At 49.9% G+C, this 19,653-nt stretch overlaps 1 protein-coding gene and 1 long non-coding RNA gene across 3 annotated transcripts in view; one reads left to right on the top strand and one right to left on the bottom strand.

The window, feature by feature from the left end:
• Positions 1–19,653, bottom strand: part of LOC135365326 (uncharacterized) — a 38,449-nt gene that overhangs the window by 936 nt on the left and 17,860 nt on the right. The window lies entirely within an intron of this gene.
• CBY3 (chibby family member 3) lies at positions 4,448–16,524 on the top strand. Its single transcript, XM_064595618.1, is given in 2 exon segments — positions 4,448–4,496; positions 5,572–16,524. Coding segments are annotated over 2 exon segments (813 nt in total). The 3' UTR covers positions 6,336–16,524.

Genomic DNA, 19,653 nt, shown 5'->3' with positions numbered 1-19,653 from the left:
AGAGAGACACAGCGAGAGCAGGAACACAAGCAGGGGGAGTGGGAGAGGGAGAAGCAGGCTTCCCGCGGAGCAGGGAGCCCAATGCGGGGCTCGATCCCAGGACCCTGTGATCATGACCTGAGCCGAAGGCAGACGCTTAGCAACTGAGCCACCCAGGCGCCCCTAAAACAGAGAATTTAAACATTTTTTTCATAGACTACTTACAGATCCCAAAGAACATGCATGGAACTAATTTTAAGGTACAATGGTTTTGGAGAAGCATGGGGAAGCAGGGCAGGAATCATAGCCACCTCTAGACCGCTACTGGGGCCAACCTGCGTGCTGCCCCCCACCCCACCGCTGTCACCGCCAAGCCCCCGAGGAAGGCTGGAGGAGAAGCTAAAGAAGAAAAAAGCCCAAGGGAAGGATGAGCCACAGAGCAGGTGGACATCCTTTCCTGTTTAATTTGAGCTTCGTAAAAAGGCCGAGTGAAGCATGTGATTATTTATAACTATGTTCTATGTGTTCTGTACTATCCGAATGACTTTATTAAAAAAATTGTATTTATTTATTTACTTATTTATTTTAGAGCAAGAGAGCATGGTGGGGAGGGGGAGGCAGAGGGAGAGAGAGAATCTCAAGCAGACTCCCCACCCAGTGCGGGGCCCGACGTGGGGCTCAATCCCACGACCCTGAGATCATGACCTGAGCAGAAACCAAGAGTCAGACGCTCCACCGACTGAGCCACCCCAGGCACCCCTGTACTATCTAAATGACTTCTATCAAGTTTTATTATACCAAAGCAGGATTCTTTTTTTTTTTTTTTTAATTCACTATGTTAGCACAGAGAATGTCTCATTGTTCCAGATACTGTCACCAACAGTATCTCAGAAACCAAGTGAAATAGCCTTGGGGCAAAACAAGAGTTCGCTTCCTTGGTTTTGGGAGTATTCTTGGTTGCCAAGAGAAGGGATCCAATCCACTGACATTCACAGTTGCTATGGCATTTGCCTGTGGTGTGAGGAAGTGAAAATTCATTTTTAGGTCCTCTTCTCTTTTCCTCTGTGCCCTTAGAATGAACTTTATGTCCTGAAACTCGGACCTGTCGGTACCTGGAGCTCCTTTACTGAAGGGCTCCAGGTCTAGTCTTTTCAGTGAGGACATCAACACAGAGTTTCTTAATTCCTCAGAATCAAGGTCTGCTTGTGAAAGGAGTTAAGATGTTAATTGTTCATCATCTCTAAACTTTTCCCATTCATATCATCAAATAAAGACTTCCTTGGGTTTTATAGCTTTCTCCTTTTTTGTAAGGAAATAGGGGAAATTGAAAGTTACTGTAGACCATGGCCACCCATGACCTGCCTGAAATATTGAGATTGTTAATGAAAATTAGCTTTAATAACACGGACATATTTGGAGAGACACAGAGAGAATGAATCACTGGCTCGATTAAAATATTCCTGGGCTCTGATTCCACGTCCATCAGACAACCTTCTGAGGGCTGATCTGAGCTCTCAAGTGTCCTCGTGATAGGAAGAGAGAGATTTGAACAGTGAGCATGAGGGTTTATTTGTGGAAACTGACATTCAAATTCTAAAATTAGGATGGAAATTCAATTATATGGAATTGCAAAGGACCTAGAAAACCAAAGCAATCTTTAAAGAATATTGCTGGAAGATGTACTTTATCAGATATTAAGACTTCCTGTAAGCTACAATAATTAAGAAAATACGATGTGGGGCAAGAATAGATAAAGAGACCAATGGAAAGGAACAGAAAGCCCAGAAACACTCGGACAGTCACAGGACGAATGACAGGATTGAAACTAGGGAGAAGGCCTAATCTTTTCTATAATTGGTGTTAGGTCAAATTGACATCTATATGAAAAAAAATATTAACTCTCACCTCACACTAAAAACAAAAATTAACTCAGAAAAGGGGCACCTGGGTGGCACAGTCAGTTGAGTCCAACTCTTGGTTTCAGCTCAGGTCATGATCTCAGGGTTGTGAGATCAAGCCCCATGTCAGGCTCTGAGTTCAGTGCAGAGTCTGCTTGAGATTCCCTCTCCCTCTCCCCCTGCCCCTCCCACTTGCGCTCTCTCTCTAAAATAAATTAATTAATCTTAAAAAAATTAACTCAAGGGGCGCTGGGGTGGCTCAGTTAGTTAAGTGTCTGCCTTCAGCTCAGGTCATGATCTCAGGGTCCTGGAACTGAGCCCCATGTCAGGTTCCCAGCTCAGCGGGGAGTTTGCCTCTCCTCTCCCTCTGCCCCACCCCTCACCCACTCATGCCCTCTCTCTCAAATAAATAAATATTTTTTAAAATTAACTCAAAATGTAGCACAGACCTAAATGTAAAGCTAAAACCATAAAATTTCTAGAAGAAAACAGAGGAGAAAATCTTAGTGACCTTAGGTTTGGCAAAAAGTTCTTGAATATGATACAGAAAGCAGGAACTACGGGAGAGAAAATTGATAAGCTGGACTTTATCAAAATTAAAAACTTTCACTTTGAAAGGCAAAGCCACAGAATGAGAGAAAATATTTGCAAAGCATATCCACCATACCACATATCCAGTTTTATCTAGCATTACAGAACTCCTTATACTCAGTAAGACAAACAATCCAGTTAAAAAAAAAGAATGGCAAAAGACCTTAATTTACCAAAGAGGCTAACAAGCACATGAAGACATGGTCAACATCATTAGCCATTACGGAAATGATATTAAAACCACAATTTAGACATACCCACCAGAATGACGAAAATTAAAAAGGTTTACCATACAAGGTGTTGGCAAGTATGTGGAAGAACAGAAATTCTTTCACTGCTATTGGGGGTGTGGTACAACCATTCTAAAAAAAGTCTGGTAGCTTCATAAAGAGGTAAACGTACACCTACCATATGACCCAGCCATTCCACTCCTAGGTATTTATTCAAGAGAAATGAAAGCATATGGCCACATGAAGACTTATACACACATATTCATAGTAGCTTTATTCGTAAAAGCCCCCAAACTGGAAACAACCCAAATTTCCATCAAATACACGCGAAAACAAACTGTGGTATTTCCATACAATGGGAAATATTCATCAATAAGAAGAAATTGTTGATGGATGCGACCACATGGATGAATCTCAAAATAATTATGCTGCAAGAAGCTAGTGTCCAAAAAGGACATTCTATTCTATTTATATAAAATTCTAGAAAATACAAATGACTATGTAGTAATGAGAGCAAACTTCTGAAGGTAATGGATGTCTTCATTATCTTGATTTGGGTGATGATTTCATACAGCAAGTTATAAAAACGTATCAAATTATACATTATAAATATGTTATATTTTTTTAAGACTTTATTTATTTATTTAACAGAGAGAAAGAGAGCACAAGTAGGCAGAGAGGCAGGCAGAGGGAGAGGGAGAAGCAGACTCCCCGCTGAGCAGGGTGTCTGACGCGGGGCTCGATCCCAGGACCCTGGGATCATGACCTGAGCTGAAGCAGACACTTAACAACTGAGCCACCCAGGTGCCCCTAAATATGTTGTTTATGGAGTGCCTGGCTGGCTCAGTTGGTACACCCCTGACTCTTGAACTCAAGGTCATGAGTTCAAGCCCCACGTTGGATGTACAGCTTAAAAAAAACTTTTTTAAAATTTATTTGACAGAGAGAGCACCCGTAGGCAGAGCGACAGGCAGGAGAGGGAGAAGCAGGCTCCCCGCTGAGCAAGGAGCCCGAGACGCAGGGCTCGATACCTGGACCCCGAGATCATGACCTGAGCCGAAGGCAGACACTTAACCCACTGAGCCACCCAGGGGCCCCTTCTATTCATTTTTATTATTTATTCTCTTCCTCCCACCTCTATGCTGTTGGGGCCCCACAGAGCCCTTTTCCTGGTGATGCACTCACCCCATATGCGCCTTAAGTGTTGGCTGTCAACTCACAGCTGCCCCTGCCAATAACTGATGGGAAATGAGGGTGTGGGAGAGAAGGGAGAGGGTACAAAAGACTGGCTTTCCTGTGGCAAGGAGGCCTAACTCCGTGGTGCAATTTATGCAGTTACCTGTGGGATGAGGCTGAAGCTAGTTTCCACTTGAGGGCACTCTCCTGCTTCCCTTGCTTCCCTGCCCTGTCCTGTTTCTCTCACACCCTTCTCCTGAGAGCACTTCCCCAGTAAATCACTCAAACAAGAATTCTCATCTCTGGCTCTGCTTCTGGGAACCTGACCCATACCACCCTCGGTAAGCCTCACGGGGACTACCTTGTTCGTTCCCTTACATCAAATCCCTATCTCCGGCTCTGCAGAGCTGTGCCTGGAACGCAGCAAACACTCTATACATGTGTTGCGTGAATACGGGGAGAGCGCAGAGTCTGCTTTATGGCTGGACTGTGGGCACCCCTCCTGTCCTGGGCTAGTCTGGCCTGGCGGCATTGTGAGTCACAGCTGGTGGAGAGCAGCTGAGTGGTTCAGACATGGGCCAGGCCTGGGGCAGCAGCTCAGCACCTCCAGCACGTCCTCCAGGTGAGGCCCAACCTGCAGGGAGGATTACTGGGAAAGGGCCTCTGGGAGGATGCAGCCTTGCAGGCGGGCCGGCTGCACCCTCTCGGGCCCTCTTTGGGCTTTCAGAGATGGCACCCTCAGTCAGATCTAGGGAATAGTACCATCCCCTCAGCCCAGCTATGTGCAAGAGGAACACGTGTGTATTGGATCGATGTAGGCATGACAGAGGGTTCCTTCCCTTTTCACCCTCCATGTGGGAGAAGAGGGAACATATAATCCTTTTCCCATAGACTAGAGTCAGCACTTCCAGGCTTTGGGGGAGACAGAGAATGAGACTTGTTACCTGTACTTCAGCTTCCTTGAGGATGTACTCTGCTTGGGAGAAAAGTCACATGTAGTCTGCATACCCCCTATGACCTCGAATCCTAAGCAATGGTCCTAGCCCACGGCACGTGCCCCAAGCACGTCACCGAGCATACTGAACTACTGTCATCCACACACACATCTGGGTTCCAAGCTGGACCAGGAGCATCTTGAGGGCGGCCACAGGCTCAGAACCCCTGCCCAGACCAGGTCTGGCCCAGGGCGCATTATGCCACTGGTTAGTTCAGATATCCTACCGAATACTTTTCTGAATCCAGAGCTAGCCCTGGCTTTGTAAACTGCCAGAATGCAGTTTAGGCCCTGGTCCCCCTTCCAGCTTCCTCTTGTATTCCCAGCCGAGTACCATACACCGACCCTACTCCAAGCTCTTCCTCACGTCCGGAACATGCAAGCCGTGCCCGGCTCTTCACTCTGCCTAGGGGCCCTCTCCCTTATCTACCCCCAATTCACCTAGCAAAGCCCTGCTTAACTTTTAAGTTAAACCTGTCTCTACCATTCCCAACTCCCGGGCCCCTAACCCTTCCAGCAGCCCCGCCGAGGCTCAGAAAGCCAGGGTTGCGGTCCTTCGTCTGCACGTACGTCCCCTGCGCCTGACGCAGAGTGGTCTTTGGGGAAGGTAGTTTCAGGGGACTTGTGTCGGCGCCAGTGTGTAGGGACGGGCTCCTCAGCGGCCAGCAGCTGGCTAGCCCCTGCTGCCGGCCTCAGAGCTAAGCTTTGTCCACCGGTGCTCGCGGCCCGACGGGCCAGCCCGTCCAAGCAGGCTGCTCACCCGGACTCTTGCTCCGCAGAGGTGCCCCTGGCTCGCCTTCATCATTCCGGACACCGGGGCTCCGGAGGCAAGGGCGCAGCCCCGGTCGTCCACGTCCTCGAGGCCCGGCACCGGGCACCCGCGCGCCGGACTAGGCCCACTCGGCCCTCGCCCTGGAGGCCTTCCGGTGCCCGGCCTCGGGCCACGCCGGCCGCCTGTGGGAGCAGCTCCGGCAGTTCTGGGCCGACCACTTCTCGCGGCGCTTCTCGCCGCGGCGCCCGCCGCTGCGCCGCATCTCCTCCATGTCCACCTTCTACCTGCTGGACCACCGGACGCGCCAGGCCGAGCTGGGCCTCAGCTACGGCGCGCCGCGCATGCGCCTGAGCGACGAGGGCTTCGTGTTCCGCGGCGGCCGGTGGACCACCGAGAGGCTGCCGGTGCGGTCGCGGCCGCCGCTGTCCTCGCCGACCGTCTCGGGCTGGAAGCCGCCGGTGCCGCGGGTCAGGAGCCAGGTGCTCCTGGAGGAGAACAACTACCTGAAGCTGCAGCAGGAACTGCTCATGGACATGCTGACCGAGACCACGGCGCGCATGCACCTGCTGGAGAAGAAGCTCGACAGCCAGGCCAGCGCGGCGGCCGCGGCGCGCGCCTGGCCGAGGAAGATGCGCAAACGCGAGGGCGCGAGCGGCGTGCTCATGATCGAGCCGCGCGCTCTGGAGTCGCGCTGACGCAATAAAGCCCGTGCGGCGCACGCGCACTTCGCTGCTCGCCGCCGGCCGGGGCGCGGTCGTGGGCGGCGAAGCGGGCCTGGCGCGGGCTCCCGACTCGCGGGTAGGGACCGTCACCTAGTGCCCGGTGTGGACGGGTGACTCAGCCAGCAGCCGGTCCCGGGAGGGCGCGATAGGGCTGTGGAGGAAGGTGTGTGTGTGCGGCCCGCTGGGAACGCGGGACGGGGAGCCGGGCTTGCAGCGGGCAGTGCCCGCGGAGCGGGGCGGGGAAGGGGCGCGAGGACGGCAAAAAGGAGCAGGCAGGGGCACTCTTGGCCCAAGGGACCGAGGACCGAGTCTTGGGGGGCAGCGAAACCTTGGGCGCTCAGTGATGGAGGGTGCGGTGAGGTGGGCAGGCCGACGGGGTCGGGAACCTTGCTCCTGGCTCCCCCCGCCCTGGTTTAGAGGCGCGGAGCGGGCCAGAGGGGTTTCAGCCTGGGTCCAGAGTAAGTGTATTTTACTCAGCTTTCTCGAACCTGGGCTCAGCCTCTCCCACCTGGCCGTGTGGCTTTGGGCGAGTCGCTTCGCTATTACAGGCCTCGCTTTTTCTCCTCCGTAGAATAAAGGGTTTGTCTGACCCAGGGTACAAACAAGCACTCCGGGGCAAATCCTGTACACAGATAGGATTTGCTCCACCCACGTTGCTTAAAAATTTTGCATTCGTTGCCAACATTTAAGAATTTGGAGATTTCACATTAAAAATCCAGATTTCCTGTGTTCTCATGAAGAAGAGTCTTGGCCACCACCCTGGACCTTCATTCTGTCCAGCCAGCAGTTTCCTTGAGCTGAAGTGCGGCTGTCACCTCCTGGTCGCTTCACTCCTTCCTTGTTGTAGGTGTCTGATTTTGATCTCTTCCTAGATGCCTTCTGGGTCAATGTTCTTTCCCAGGACATGGGGAGCCCATTTCCCCAACCCCCATACACACAAGGTACTATATAAGATGCTTTGGGGAGTGGACACTGGTCCTGGCAACCGCTAACCTCTTCCCTGGAATATAGACCGTGCATTTCTGCATCCACTGAAACTTGAGACTGGGGACACATTTCCCGAGGGCCATATGACAAGAGAGAGAAGTGGGTGTCCTGCCTCAGCCTTTGTTTCAGGCGCAGACTAGGGATTACTAAACATCTGCTTTGTATAAAGATGTGTCCTTATTCATTCAAGCAGCAAAACAATACAAAACAGGTCATTAGACACAAAATTGAAAAACATTGCTTTTGAGCAGTGCTTTTTTGTATTTTAATAATTCTATATTTACATTAACCTAGATTAAACAAAGTATTTAAAATAGTTATGATGGTGAAATGAATTTTCCTTTTAAAATAACTAAGAAAGTGGGAGGGCCTGGGTGGCTTAGTCGGAAGAGCAAAGTGACTCTTGGTCTCAGGGTCGGGAGTTCGAGCCCTGCATTGGGAGTAGAGATTACTTAAAAAAAAAAAAAAAAAAAATCTTGGGGCACCTGAGTGGCTCAGTCGGTTAAGCGTCTGCCTTTAGCTCAGGTCATGATCTCAGGGTCCTGGGATGGAGCCTCCCCCCCACCCTCAGCAGGGAGTCTGCTTCTCCCTCTCCCTCTCCCCCCCCATGCTTTCTATCTCAACTAAATCTTAAAAAGAATAAGTAAAAATAAAAAATAAGATAAGAAAAAAATATATACAGAGAAGGAAATGAGAAGGGAATCAAAATGATACACTAGAAAAAAAATCAAACCCAAAAGAAGGGACTAATGGAGAAACCATATAAGTGAAAGACGCTAGACCCAAAGGACCATGTATTTTGGGATTCTGTTTGCTTTTTTTTTTAAGATTACACGAGCGGGGGCGGGGGGGGGTGGCTGGGAGGGGCAGAGGGAGAAGCAGACTCCCCGCCTAGCAGGGAGCCTGATGCAGGGCTCGATCCCAGGCTGAGCCACGGCACCCTGACATGATTCTGTTTCTATAAAATATCCATAATAGGCAAATCCATAGAGACAGGAAGCAGATTGGTGGTTACCAAGGACTGGGGGGGGTGGGGGGTGGGAAGGAGCGAGGTACTGCTTGGCAGGTGAAGGGTTCCCTTTTAGACTGAATAAAAAGGTTTTGGAACTGTTTGGTAATGGTGGCACAACAATGTGAATGTTCTAAAAGCCACCAAATTGTATACACTTTAGTGAGTTTTAGGTTAGGCAAATTTTAGACAATAAAAAAAAATGTAAAGGAAAGTGCTTTATATAAAAACATGGAGTAAAAACTATATGAGGTATGGGAAAATAGCCAAAATCGTAACAGCGATCCAAGAATGCCTAAAGTTTAGGGAATATTGCTTTGGCCAGACTACTTGAAAATAAATAGTTCTAGAGTAAAGTATCTGTCCTGCTAGACCAGCAGCAGGCAGGCAGGGAGCCCCATGTTTAGGGAAAGGCATCCAAGTGGCTGAAGGGCCCAAAATAAATGGAGCAGGATGATATTTTGAGATATCTGACTTTGTTCTTTTTGCTGTGGAATTTCACCCCCTGACGAGGCAGCCAGGCTCATTGCCCCAGGGAAGGATGTGACAGAGCAGAAAGCAGGAACAAAGGACTCTTTGTGGCTTTCACCTCCCAGCTCAGAACTCTCTGGGTATCTAGAGCTTTGCAAAAAATATTTTTGGGCTTGAAGAGGGAGGTCAAAAAGGTCACAGATTTGTCAACAGCAAGAGGGAAGATGAAGGGAAATGGAAGTAGAGAACCTGGTAGATCTTCCATCTTGGAAAACCTAGCCTTTCTTGACCCCACATGACTTTCCAGCTACTGCCCCATTTCTCTGCTTCCTTTTGTAACTAAACTCCAAAAAGTTGCTTGTATTCACTGTCCTCAATTCTTCCCCTCCCTCTTCGCTCTTAATCCCCCTCGAGTTTGGGTTTCTCACCCCCCACTCTCCCCAGCCTGCTCTCCTCACAGACGCCATCACCCTCCAATGTTATTGACTTTGGCCAATTCTCTGTCTTCGTCTTGGCCCATTAGCCGCATTTCTTGCTGTTGACCCCTCCTGCTCCTCCTGGAAACACTGTCTTCACCTGGCTTCCAAGGCACTACGAGCTCCTGGGCACTATTTCCCTCCTTGCTCCCCATTCCTCCTCCTCAGTATCTGGCTGGTCTTACTCTCACTTCCTTCAGATGTCTGCCTAAATATCACCTTTTCTGCGAGGTTTTCCCTGATGACTGTTTAAAGGAGTCCGTCTTCTTCCCAACCCAACCAAAGTGGGACAACGGATCCTCCTTGCCCTTTTTGTTTTCTAACGTCCATAACCACTTGGCATGCTATTTTACTGTTGGTCTCCTCTGCCCCCCCCCCCCCCAACTAGGACATAAGCTCCTCAGGGCTTTTCGTTCTGTTCTTTCCTGTATCTCGTTGTAGAAAAGTCCTTAACAACACTTAGTAGGCCCTTTCCACATACTTCTAGAATGCACAAAGGTCTACAGAGGCAGGAACCTGAGTCCCAGGGAGCCGATGGCGTGTGGCCTTTGGTATTGTCCCAGATTTCTGATCCCCGCGAAGGCAAGAAAGGTGTACTAGATGTTCTGGAACTTTTGGTTCCATCCAATCAGCCCACCTCTGACTTCAGCCACAGCAAGGGTAGATGGCTCCGTGGACACTGTCAGTGCCTCATTTCCAGCGTCTCCTGTCGCTTTCTCCTAAGCCTCAGGAGCTCTCTCAACCCCACAGGCCTAGCCTGGGAGTGCAGGTAAGCGAATGCCTTCAGCCCATAAGGGATGGGAGCCAAAATAGACTTTTTTTTAAAAAGATTTTATTTATTTATTTGAGAAAGAGAGATCATAAGCAGGGAGGAGGGGTAGAGGGAGAAGCAGACTCCCCGCTGAGCAGGGAGCCTGATGCGGGACTCGATCCCAGGACCCCAGGACCATGACCTGAGCTGAAGGCAGATGCTTAACTGACTGAGCCACCCAGGCGCCCCCAAAATAGACTTTGTTGACTTTTCCTTCTGCCCTGTGTCACTCTCCTCACTCCCTCTCTCCCGTTTCCTGGATTCATCTACCAAATCAACTACACCCAAGTTCTAGGCTCAAGCTTTTATGGGGATGCAAGCTAAAACAGTAGGGAGTAGCCCTAGAAGGGACACTGTGGGGTTAGGAATCTAGAACTATGGCTCATCCACCATTCAGAAGGCAACAGTGACTTCTCACCACTATTGGTCATTGGGTGGTGCTAACCCCTTGGGTCCTGGAGCATGAGACTCTTACCTTCTGTAGACTGGAGTAAGACAGAAGTGGAGGGGAGAGCTTGGCTTATGGAGTAGCTTTGGCACTTGAAAGATAGGAGGGCAGCTGTAGCTACAAGGATTATGGAGGCGGCTAGTTTTTCTAAACCTGCTTTAGAAACTTTGCTGAAAGAACATAAGGCTCAAGTGAACCCCCTTGACAGGGCATGATATGAAAGCCAGAAAGTCTCCTGAGGCAACGTAAGGAAATGCTCACTTTTGCAGCCAGGAAGGCAGAGCATGCTGGCAGCGAGGCCCACGATGTGATCATAAGGGCTGCAGAGCTGCAGAGGAGACCCGTCATCCTCAGCAATTTTCCTGTGCTATAAAGTCAGGGCATCGAGGGGGGTGCTATGGAATGGGATCCTGAGGCCTGGCATGGGGATGTTTGGGTGGATATACCTAAGGATCTTGAGCCCCAGAGCCCCCGAATCCCCCTGGCCAGCAGCTGCTGCTTCCTTCCCCCACTTGATAGAGAAGAATAGCTCATTTTGCCCGGAGGCCATGCAGAGATCGCACCTGAGCCGATTGTCTTATGAAATGATGCTCATCACTGTCGAGATCACCTCTGCCCATTGCCTCCAAACCAACAACTAGAACTGGGCTCCGCTTAGCCTCAGCAGTGAAGCACAGTCCCTACTCTAGGAGGAAATAGCTCAATTGCCCAAAAAGTTGCAGCAACGGTCAAACCACAGGACCTAAGGGCAGCACGTGCAGGAGTGGATCCTGAGGGTACTAGATGGGGGTGGGATATATAATACTGGGTAACGAGTTGATTGATAATGGGAGCATTTCCCATGACTCAAGACCTAAAGTCCTGCCAAGAACACCCAGAGCCTATCCTAATGCCTCCAGAAGTTTGGACACATTGGTGGCCTCAGTCAATGAGCTGGAGATGCCAGAGTTGCCTTGAGCCGAGTTTGGAAGAAGGAGCCTGAAGGCTCAGGGCGAGTGGGGATCTTAGAGTGGGTTTATTACATAAAACCAGAAGATTGACCATTTGTTCCTTTTTTTTTTTTTTTTTTTTTTTTACGATTTTAAAAATTTGGGGCACCTGGGTGGCTCAGTCATTAAGTGTCTGCCTTCGGTTCAGGTCATGATCCCAGGGTCCTGGGATCAAGCCCCGCATCAGGCTCCCTGCTTGGTGGGAAGCCTGCTTCTCCCTCTCCCACTCCCCCTGCTTGTGTTCCCTCTCTTGCTATATCTCTCTCTGTCAAATAAATAAATAAAATCTTAAAAAAAAAAAGACTTTAAAAATTTGAGAGAGAGAGCATGAGCGGGGGGAGGGGCAGAGGGAGAAGCAGGCTCCCCGCTGAGCAGGGAGTCCCACGTGGGGCTCATCCCAGGACTCCTGGGATCATGACCTGAGCCAAAGTCAGACAATTAGCCGGCTGAGCCACCCAGGCGCCCCTATTTGACTGTTCTTCGGCGGCTGCCCAGAGGATGTCCCTCTGCTGAGGCAGTAGGGGATGAGATAGTGAGGGGGGCATTGAGTCATCTGGAAGCTGTTGGTGGCTGACCCTCATGGGCCAGAGTTGACAGCAGTTGATGCTGCCGTGGAGCTGGGTTTCCTAGTGTCACTGGAAATGAGGGGATTCTCGCATGGCATTTAACTGTTCGGATGAGGATGACGTGATACCTAACAGAAGATAGAAGGGCGTTCTTACCATGCCTTGCAGCAAGAAGGGGGGTCTTGCTCCTCAGAGCTCTCTGGCAATGCCATGGTGTCCATAGGGGCAAAATACACGGGCAGCCAAAGGAGGCAGAGAGTGAGCGCTAGATCGGGGTTGGGGAGCAAGGACGAGAGACGCACCTGCAGAGATCTGACTTGCTGTTAAAATGCCTTCGTATCAGGTCAGTATTTAGACGTGTCCTAGGAAAAGCTCCACCGTTGACGTGAAGTTTCTACCACTGCAGGAGAGCGGCAGGTGTGACATACAAAGTAAGTTACACAGAAACATTTTAAAACCACATCCCCTGCACCCCTGAAAATGTGGAGTGAGACGTGTCCTGCCTACAAAGCCTAACAAGGAGCCTGGGCAGTATGAGACGCTGAGAAGTGTGACTGTGACGGACCACCTTTGGCTGTGTCTCAGCTCAGGTTGCTGTCAAAATTCCATAGACTGGGTGGCTTTTACGCAACAGAAGTTGGCGGGAATTTCAAGATCAGGGTGCCCCCGTGGCCGGGCGAGGGCTGTCTTGCAGATGACCCACTTCCCCTTGTGTCCTCACGTGGCGGAGCAGGGAAGCATGCTCTCTCACCACTCCTAATCCCATCATGAGAGATCTCTCTCTCTCCCTGATCTCCGGAGGCCCCACCTCTCAATGCCATCACATGGGGAGGTAGGGTTTTGCCATATGAATTTGGGGGGGTGGGGGAGACACAGTCCCTAACAGGATCAGAAGCAGGCTCAGCCGGCAGCAGTGAGGGGCCCCAGGACCTGCCGCTCAAGCCGCCCCACCGGCCCCGGGGACGGATGGCAGCTGGGCGGGGACGGGGTCAACAAAAGTGCCCAGTGGTTCCAGCTGAGCCGGGGTATGGTTGGTGGCACAACAGCGTCGGTGCAGTTACCACCACGGAACTGCACACTGAACAACCGTGGAGCCGGTCCATCTCTCGTCCCGGGCATCTTCCCGCGAGAAAAAGGAAGACCACGTGGTTGGCGGCGACGGTGCGGAGCCGGGTCCAGAGTGGAAGCGCAGCACGGCCGCGAGGAGGGGAGACCGTAGCCGAAAAACTGTGCGGAAGGCAGCCTGCACTCGCCAGACAGCCGTGCTTTCGAGAACATGTGTAGCATCCCAGGGAGAGGACCAGACGTGACGGCTGGGCGAGCGCAGACGCCGGCCCTGTGGCGGGGGGGACTGTGCCTCCCGCTTCCGGAGGGGACCCAGCCGGCCCGGTGTCTGCCACACAACCAGCTGCTTGCCCGCTCTGTCCGGGAGCGAAGCCTCACACCAGCTTTGTCCTTGTCCCGCTTCCTCGGGCTCCGTGCCACACAGCCGTCCCCGGTCCCTCCACCCTCGCGCCTGCCGCCCCCGTCGTCAGTTCGGACGCAGGCGAGTCTCTGCTGCTCCCGGGGCGCTCCTAGCAGGTGGACGCCCTCCCCCGAGCAGGCTGGGAGGCCCCCCGCGTGCAGCGCCTGGCCTGCCGCCCGTCCTCGGCGTGTCCAGAATCAGGACGAGCGCGCTCAGAAGCCTGTGCCCAGGATGTCCCATGTGCACCCGCACACACGGGGGACAGGATGCCACAGAAGCCTGTGCAGCCGCAGGGGACTGCGAGGGAGCAAAGGCCCACGGGACTCGCGCCGTGGGCAGGAACAGCACCGCGGGGAGAGAGGAGGCCTCGCGGGGGACCCTGGGGAGCACGGTGGCCTAGGGCTTCCGCAGGCACCGCTGTCCCTGGAGCCACAGAGCAGGAGCCTTGGCCCCTGCCCCCTTGGGAGCCACCACCAGTGGCCTGTCTGTTGCTTTTGTCCCCTCCTAATATATTTAGCAATACTGTGATACCACCTACTCAGTCCGTTTTCAACTGGTCGGTGTCCCAGTTCTGATCAGCCAGGGCTGAATTGAAGTCAGGGGACGAAGCAACGTCTCGGGGACTCCGCGGGCTCACCGGGGGTGGGCTGGGTGTGGACCCTTGAGACCCATGTCCTGGGGTTATGCCAGCAGGTGCACAGCTCTCCTGGGGAAAGTGCAAGGCCGCTCAGTGGCTTGGGGGTGTGGATGACCGTGGAGGGGGGCCTGTGCATGGCCGCAGAAGTGAAAACAAATGGGACTAGGGGGCATGAACCCTCATGCTGGGCAGGCCTCTGAAGACACACATCAACCGGTCACAATGTATGGGCCTTAATTGGCTCCTGATTTTCAAACAAACTAACTGAAACAAACAAAACCACCAATCCCACCCCCCAACATATAAGACAACTGGGGAAAGATGGAAACAGACTATTTAATATTACAGAATTATTAAATTTTGTAGGCATGATATAGAAGGGTTACATTTTGCGTTTTTAAAATCCTTATCTTTTGGGGCGCCTGGGTGGCTCAGTCGGTTAAGTGTCTGCCTTCGGCTCAGGTCATGATCCCAGGGTCCTGGGATCAAGCCCCGCATTGGGCTCCCTGCTCAGTGGGGAGTCTGCTTCTCCCTCTCCCACTCCCCCTTGCTTGTGCGCTCTCTCAAATGAATAAAATCTTTAAAAAAAAAAAATAATAATAATAAAATCATTCTCTTTTGGAGAGAATTAGTAGAATCCTTACAGATGAAATGATAAGGTGTCTGGAATTTGTTTCCAGGTGGTCTAGGATGTGGGCAGGGGAAGTGGGTGGGGGTACAGATGAAAAGATGCGGTTATAAGCTGGTACATGAGGGCTCACCATACCATCCTCTCTACTTTTGTGTGGTGGATATTTTCCATAATAAAATTTTTTTCAAAAGGAAAAAAGAGGGGGCGCCTGGGTGGCTCAGTCATTAAGCGTGTGCCTTCGGCTCAGGTCATGGTCCCAGGGTCCTGGGATCGAGCCCGCATCAGGCTCCCTACTCGCAGGAAGCCTGCTTCTCCCTCTGACCCTCCCCCTGCATGTGTCCCTTTCTCGCTGTGTCTCTGTCTGTCGAATAAATAAAATCTTTTAAAAAACAAACAAACAAACAAATGCTGACACTTTAAAAAAAAAAAAAAGGAAAAAAGAGAAGCCTGAATTTTCCCTGGAACCATTAAAGAGATTTAATTAGTCATTACAAATCTCCCCGCAAAGAAAATACCGAGCCCAGCTGGCTTCATAAGGCAGGCTCCACCATACTGGCAAGGAACGGATCATCTCAACCGGAAAAGAACAAACTCTTCCAGAGAACGGAAAGAGAGAACGTTCGTTCCTCAGCGCATGACCAGCATAGCCGAGAGCAAACCGTGTGCCAAAGAAAGCCACGGGCCATTCTCACCAGGACGATGGAAGCAATTAAATTAGCTAGTAATAAAAAGATAACTGCAAAAATCCTTGCAAAATATTAGCAAATCAATTTCAGCAGTGTATTAAAATGGCAATGTGTCATGATCAAGTTGTGTTTATTCCAGGGATACGGAGATGAATTAATGCTGGAGAATCTATAAACGTACCATACAAACAGATTAAAGAAGGAAAAACCATATAATAAATGCCAAAAAAGTATTTGATAGATAGTCCACCTGAAAAAAAATTCTTCCTAAAACCTAGAAATAGAAAGGATTTTCCAACTAAATAGAAGATATCGGGACGCCCGGCTGGCTCAGCCATTGGAGCATGTGACTGTCCATCTTAGGGTTGTGAGTTTGAGGTCACGTTGGGTGTAGAGATTACTTAAAAATAAATCTTAAAAAAAAGATATCGTCCAAAAACTTACATTCATGTTTTAAAAATGTTAAGCATCGTTTATTATCCTATTTTGTGAACAACTAACTGCCGATATGCAAAGTGTATAATTTACGGGCGCCTGGGTGGCTCAGTTGGTTGAATGCCTGACTCTTGATTTCGGCTCAGGTCATGATCTCAGGGTCGTGCAATCGAGCCCGGCGTCGGGCTCCACACTCAGCAGGAAGTCTGCCTGAGAATCTCCCTCTCTCTCTCTCTCCCTCTGCCCTTCCTCCTGCACCTGTGCTCTCTCTAAAAATAAATAAATCTTAAACAAAACAAAAAACCAAAGTGTATAATGTGATGAGTTCCTATGTGTATCTACATACCCATGAGACCATCACCACGATCAAGACAATGAACATATTCATCACACCCCAGAGTTTCCTCGTGCCGTAAGGGGCACCCCTGCCCTCCTCCCCCTGCCCCAGGGCACCACTGATCTGCTTTTTATTATTATAGATTAAGTTTCATTTTCCAGAATTTTCTGCAAATGGAATCATACAGTATGTACTTTTGAAAGCCTAATTTCTTTCACTCTGCAAAAGTACTTTAGGATTCATTTATGTTATTTGGCACATCAGCATGCCTTTCTACTGGTGAGTAGTAGTCCATCGTGTGGAAATACCGCAGTGTATCCATTCCTCTGCTGGTGGAAATCTGGGTTGTCCTCAGTTTGGGGTTATCATTTATTTTATTATTGTATTATTTGTTATAAATAAAGCTGCTATGAACATTTGTGTAAGAGCCTTTGTGTGGACATGTGTTTTCATTTCTCTTGGGTATGCTAACCCTGTTTCAATTTCTGAGGAAGCCAGACTATTTTCCGAGGCAGCCACACCATTTACATTACCACTAGCAATGTGTGAGGGTTCCATCTTTTTCATAGCCTCACCAATATTTGTTACGTTCTGGGGGGTTTTTGTTCATTTTGTTTTTTTTAATATACCCATCCTGTGGAAGAAATCTCAAAAATCACCAACCCTCTTAGGGGCTCCTGGCTGGCTCAGTAGACATGCAACTCCTGATCTCAGGGGTTGTGAGTTTGAGCCCCACGTTGGGTGTAGAGATTACTTAAAAATAAAATCTTAATGGGGCGCCTGGGTGGCACAGTTGGTTAACCGTCTGACTCTTGGTTTCGGCTCAGGTCATGATCTCACGAGATCAAGCCCTGCATCAGGCTCTGCAATCAGCGTGGAGTCTGCTTGAGATTCTTGCTCCCTCTGCCCCTCCCCCCCTGCACCCTCTCTCTCTCAAATAAATAAATAAATCTTTAAAAAAAAATCACTAGCCCTTCCAAGGCTATGCTTATGGAGATTGCAGAGAAATTAATCCAACAAACTCTATACTAATTAAAGTTTTCAAAAAATTGTATACACATTTACACATTTCTGAATGCAGAAGTATGAAACAAGATAGGTATGGAGATGGGGCTCAGTTGGTTAAGCGTCTGCTTTCGGCTCAGGTCATGATCTCAGGGTCCCGGGATCGAGCCCCGCGTCGGGCTCCCTGCTCAGCGGGGAGTCTGCTTCTCCCTCTCCCTCTGCCCCTCCCCCCTGCTTGTGCTCTCTCTCTCTCTCTCTCTCTCAAATGAATAAATAAAATCTTAAAAAAAAAAAAAAAAGAAGGTAAGTATGGAGAGGTCCAGCTGCACCCTTGTCCCTTCTAGCCTGATCCTTCCTCCCCGCTAGGTAAATGTTTGTATTGATTTATTTATCCTTCCATTGTTTCTATTTGAAAATATAAGCATCTATATCTGTATTTCCTCCTTTTCTTGGTTGCTGTAGCATATTGTGAAATCTGTAAAACCTCTTGCTGTCTTCACTTAGTGACATATTCTGGAGGTCACACCTCAGCAGGACCTAGAGATGCCCCTCGTTCTTTTTTTTTTTTTTTTTTTACAGATTTTATTCATTTTTGCAAGAGAAAGAGCTTGTGAACAAGCGGGGGTGGGGGGGCAGGGAGGGACAGAGGGAGAAGCAGACTCCCCACTGAGTAGGGAGCCCTATGCGGGACTTAATCCCAGGACCCCAGGATCATGACCTGGGCCGAAGGCAGACGCTTCACCGACTGAGCCACCCAGGTGCCCCTACACCACATTTTGTTTATCCACTTATCTGTCAATGGACATGTGAGTTGCTTCCACCTTTTGGCTGTTGTGAATGGTGTTGATAGGAACATGGGTGTACAATGATCTCTTTGAGACCCTGCTTCCAATTCTTTAGGGTATATACCCAATGGAGTTGCTGGATCAAATGGTACTTCCATGTCACACTATTTTAGGAATCCAAACCAAACTTTTCCATAGTGGCGGCATCATTTTACATTCTCATCGACAGTGCACAAGGGTCCCAGTTTCTCTGCATACTTGCCAACACTTGTTATTTTCTGTTTGTTTTTTCTTTTAAGATTTTATTTATTTATTTGAGAGAATTCGAGAGAGAGCATGAGCAGGGGGTAGAGAGAGAAGCAGACTCCCCACTGAGCAGGGAGCCTGATGCAGGACTCGATCCCAGGACCCCGGGATCACGACCTGAGCTGAAGGCAGACGGTTAACCGACTGTGCCACCCAGGTGCCCTGTTTTGTTGTTTTTTAACAGCCATTCTGATGGGCGTGAGGTGGTGATATCTCATTGTGCTTTTGTGTTTCCTGTCTTCTGCTCATATAATTAATACTGCAATAAAAAGCCTTGTGTATAAGGTGGGATGCTCAATCTTGCTCATGATAAATAGAAATACAAAATAAAAACGCACTAAGATGTCATGTCTCACCTGTCAGATCAGCAAAACCCCAAAGTTTGCAACTTCTCTGCTGGCAAGGCTGTGGGGAAGCAGGCGCTCACTAAGTTGTTGGGAAATGCAAAATGGTACAACTGCTTCATACCAGGATCTTACAACATGTAGCAAAATTGCAGGTGCCTTGACCCTTGAGCCAAGCAATCCCACTTCCCAGAATCTATCTCAGACACACACCCTGGTGTAAACGTCCCTGAGATGAAGAGTTTGGGTAGTTACTGTGGATGACTGACTTCCTTAGGGTCCCCTTGTCCCCTCTGGGTCCCTTTCTCGGGTGGGGTTCTGAGATCACGTGCACCTCTTCAGCCTTCTCATCCTGAGTCGAGCGCCTGCAGGGAGAGCATCCTGAGGAGGCTTTGCACCCGCGCAACTGGACAGAATCTCCTGCAAGCCTGTGCCGGAGGAGGGGGTCTCGGGAGGCAATGGATAAATCCTTCTCTCCTCCTCGGGAGGATGGTTCTGAGACACAGTCCGTAAAGTGGCCCGCAATGTCCTGGGAGACAGAGCGGGGAAGGACCACCTTGGTAATGCGGAGTGGTGTTAGCCTCTCTCTCCTCTCCTGGCCACACTCCTTACCCTGTCATCTCCTAAAGCCACTCCCCCACAGGCTCTGCCTTCTGGGGAACCCAGGCCAAATCAGCTGTAGAACATGCACTCTCCATCAAATTAATACAAGCTTGCAAATGCGTCCAGCAGTATGTTTAGTGTTTACAGAGCTGGGTTTAAAACGAAAAACAAAAGTCCTTACCCCGCCCCAGTGCAATTCCGCAGAGGGAACCGGTGAAAATAGTTTCCAAGCACTTTTTCAACGCACAAGCCAGCAGAGGACCTCGGGCTGAATCACCTCCCCAGACGGAATCACCTCCT

Source organism: Mirounga angustirostris, unplaced genomic scaffold (assembly GCF_029215605.1).
Source record: "Mirounga angustirostris isolate CCGP_5_RB_7025 unplaced genomic scaffold, mMirAng1.0.hap1 SCAF_7, whole genome shotgun sequence".
NCBI classification, from domain to species: Eukaryota; Metazoa; Chordata; class Mammalia; order Carnivora; family Phocidae; genus Mirounga; species Mirounga angustirostris.
The sequence above is the reverse complement of the archived record's forward strand: the minus strand, read 5'-3'. Positions and strand labels throughout refer to the sequence as shown.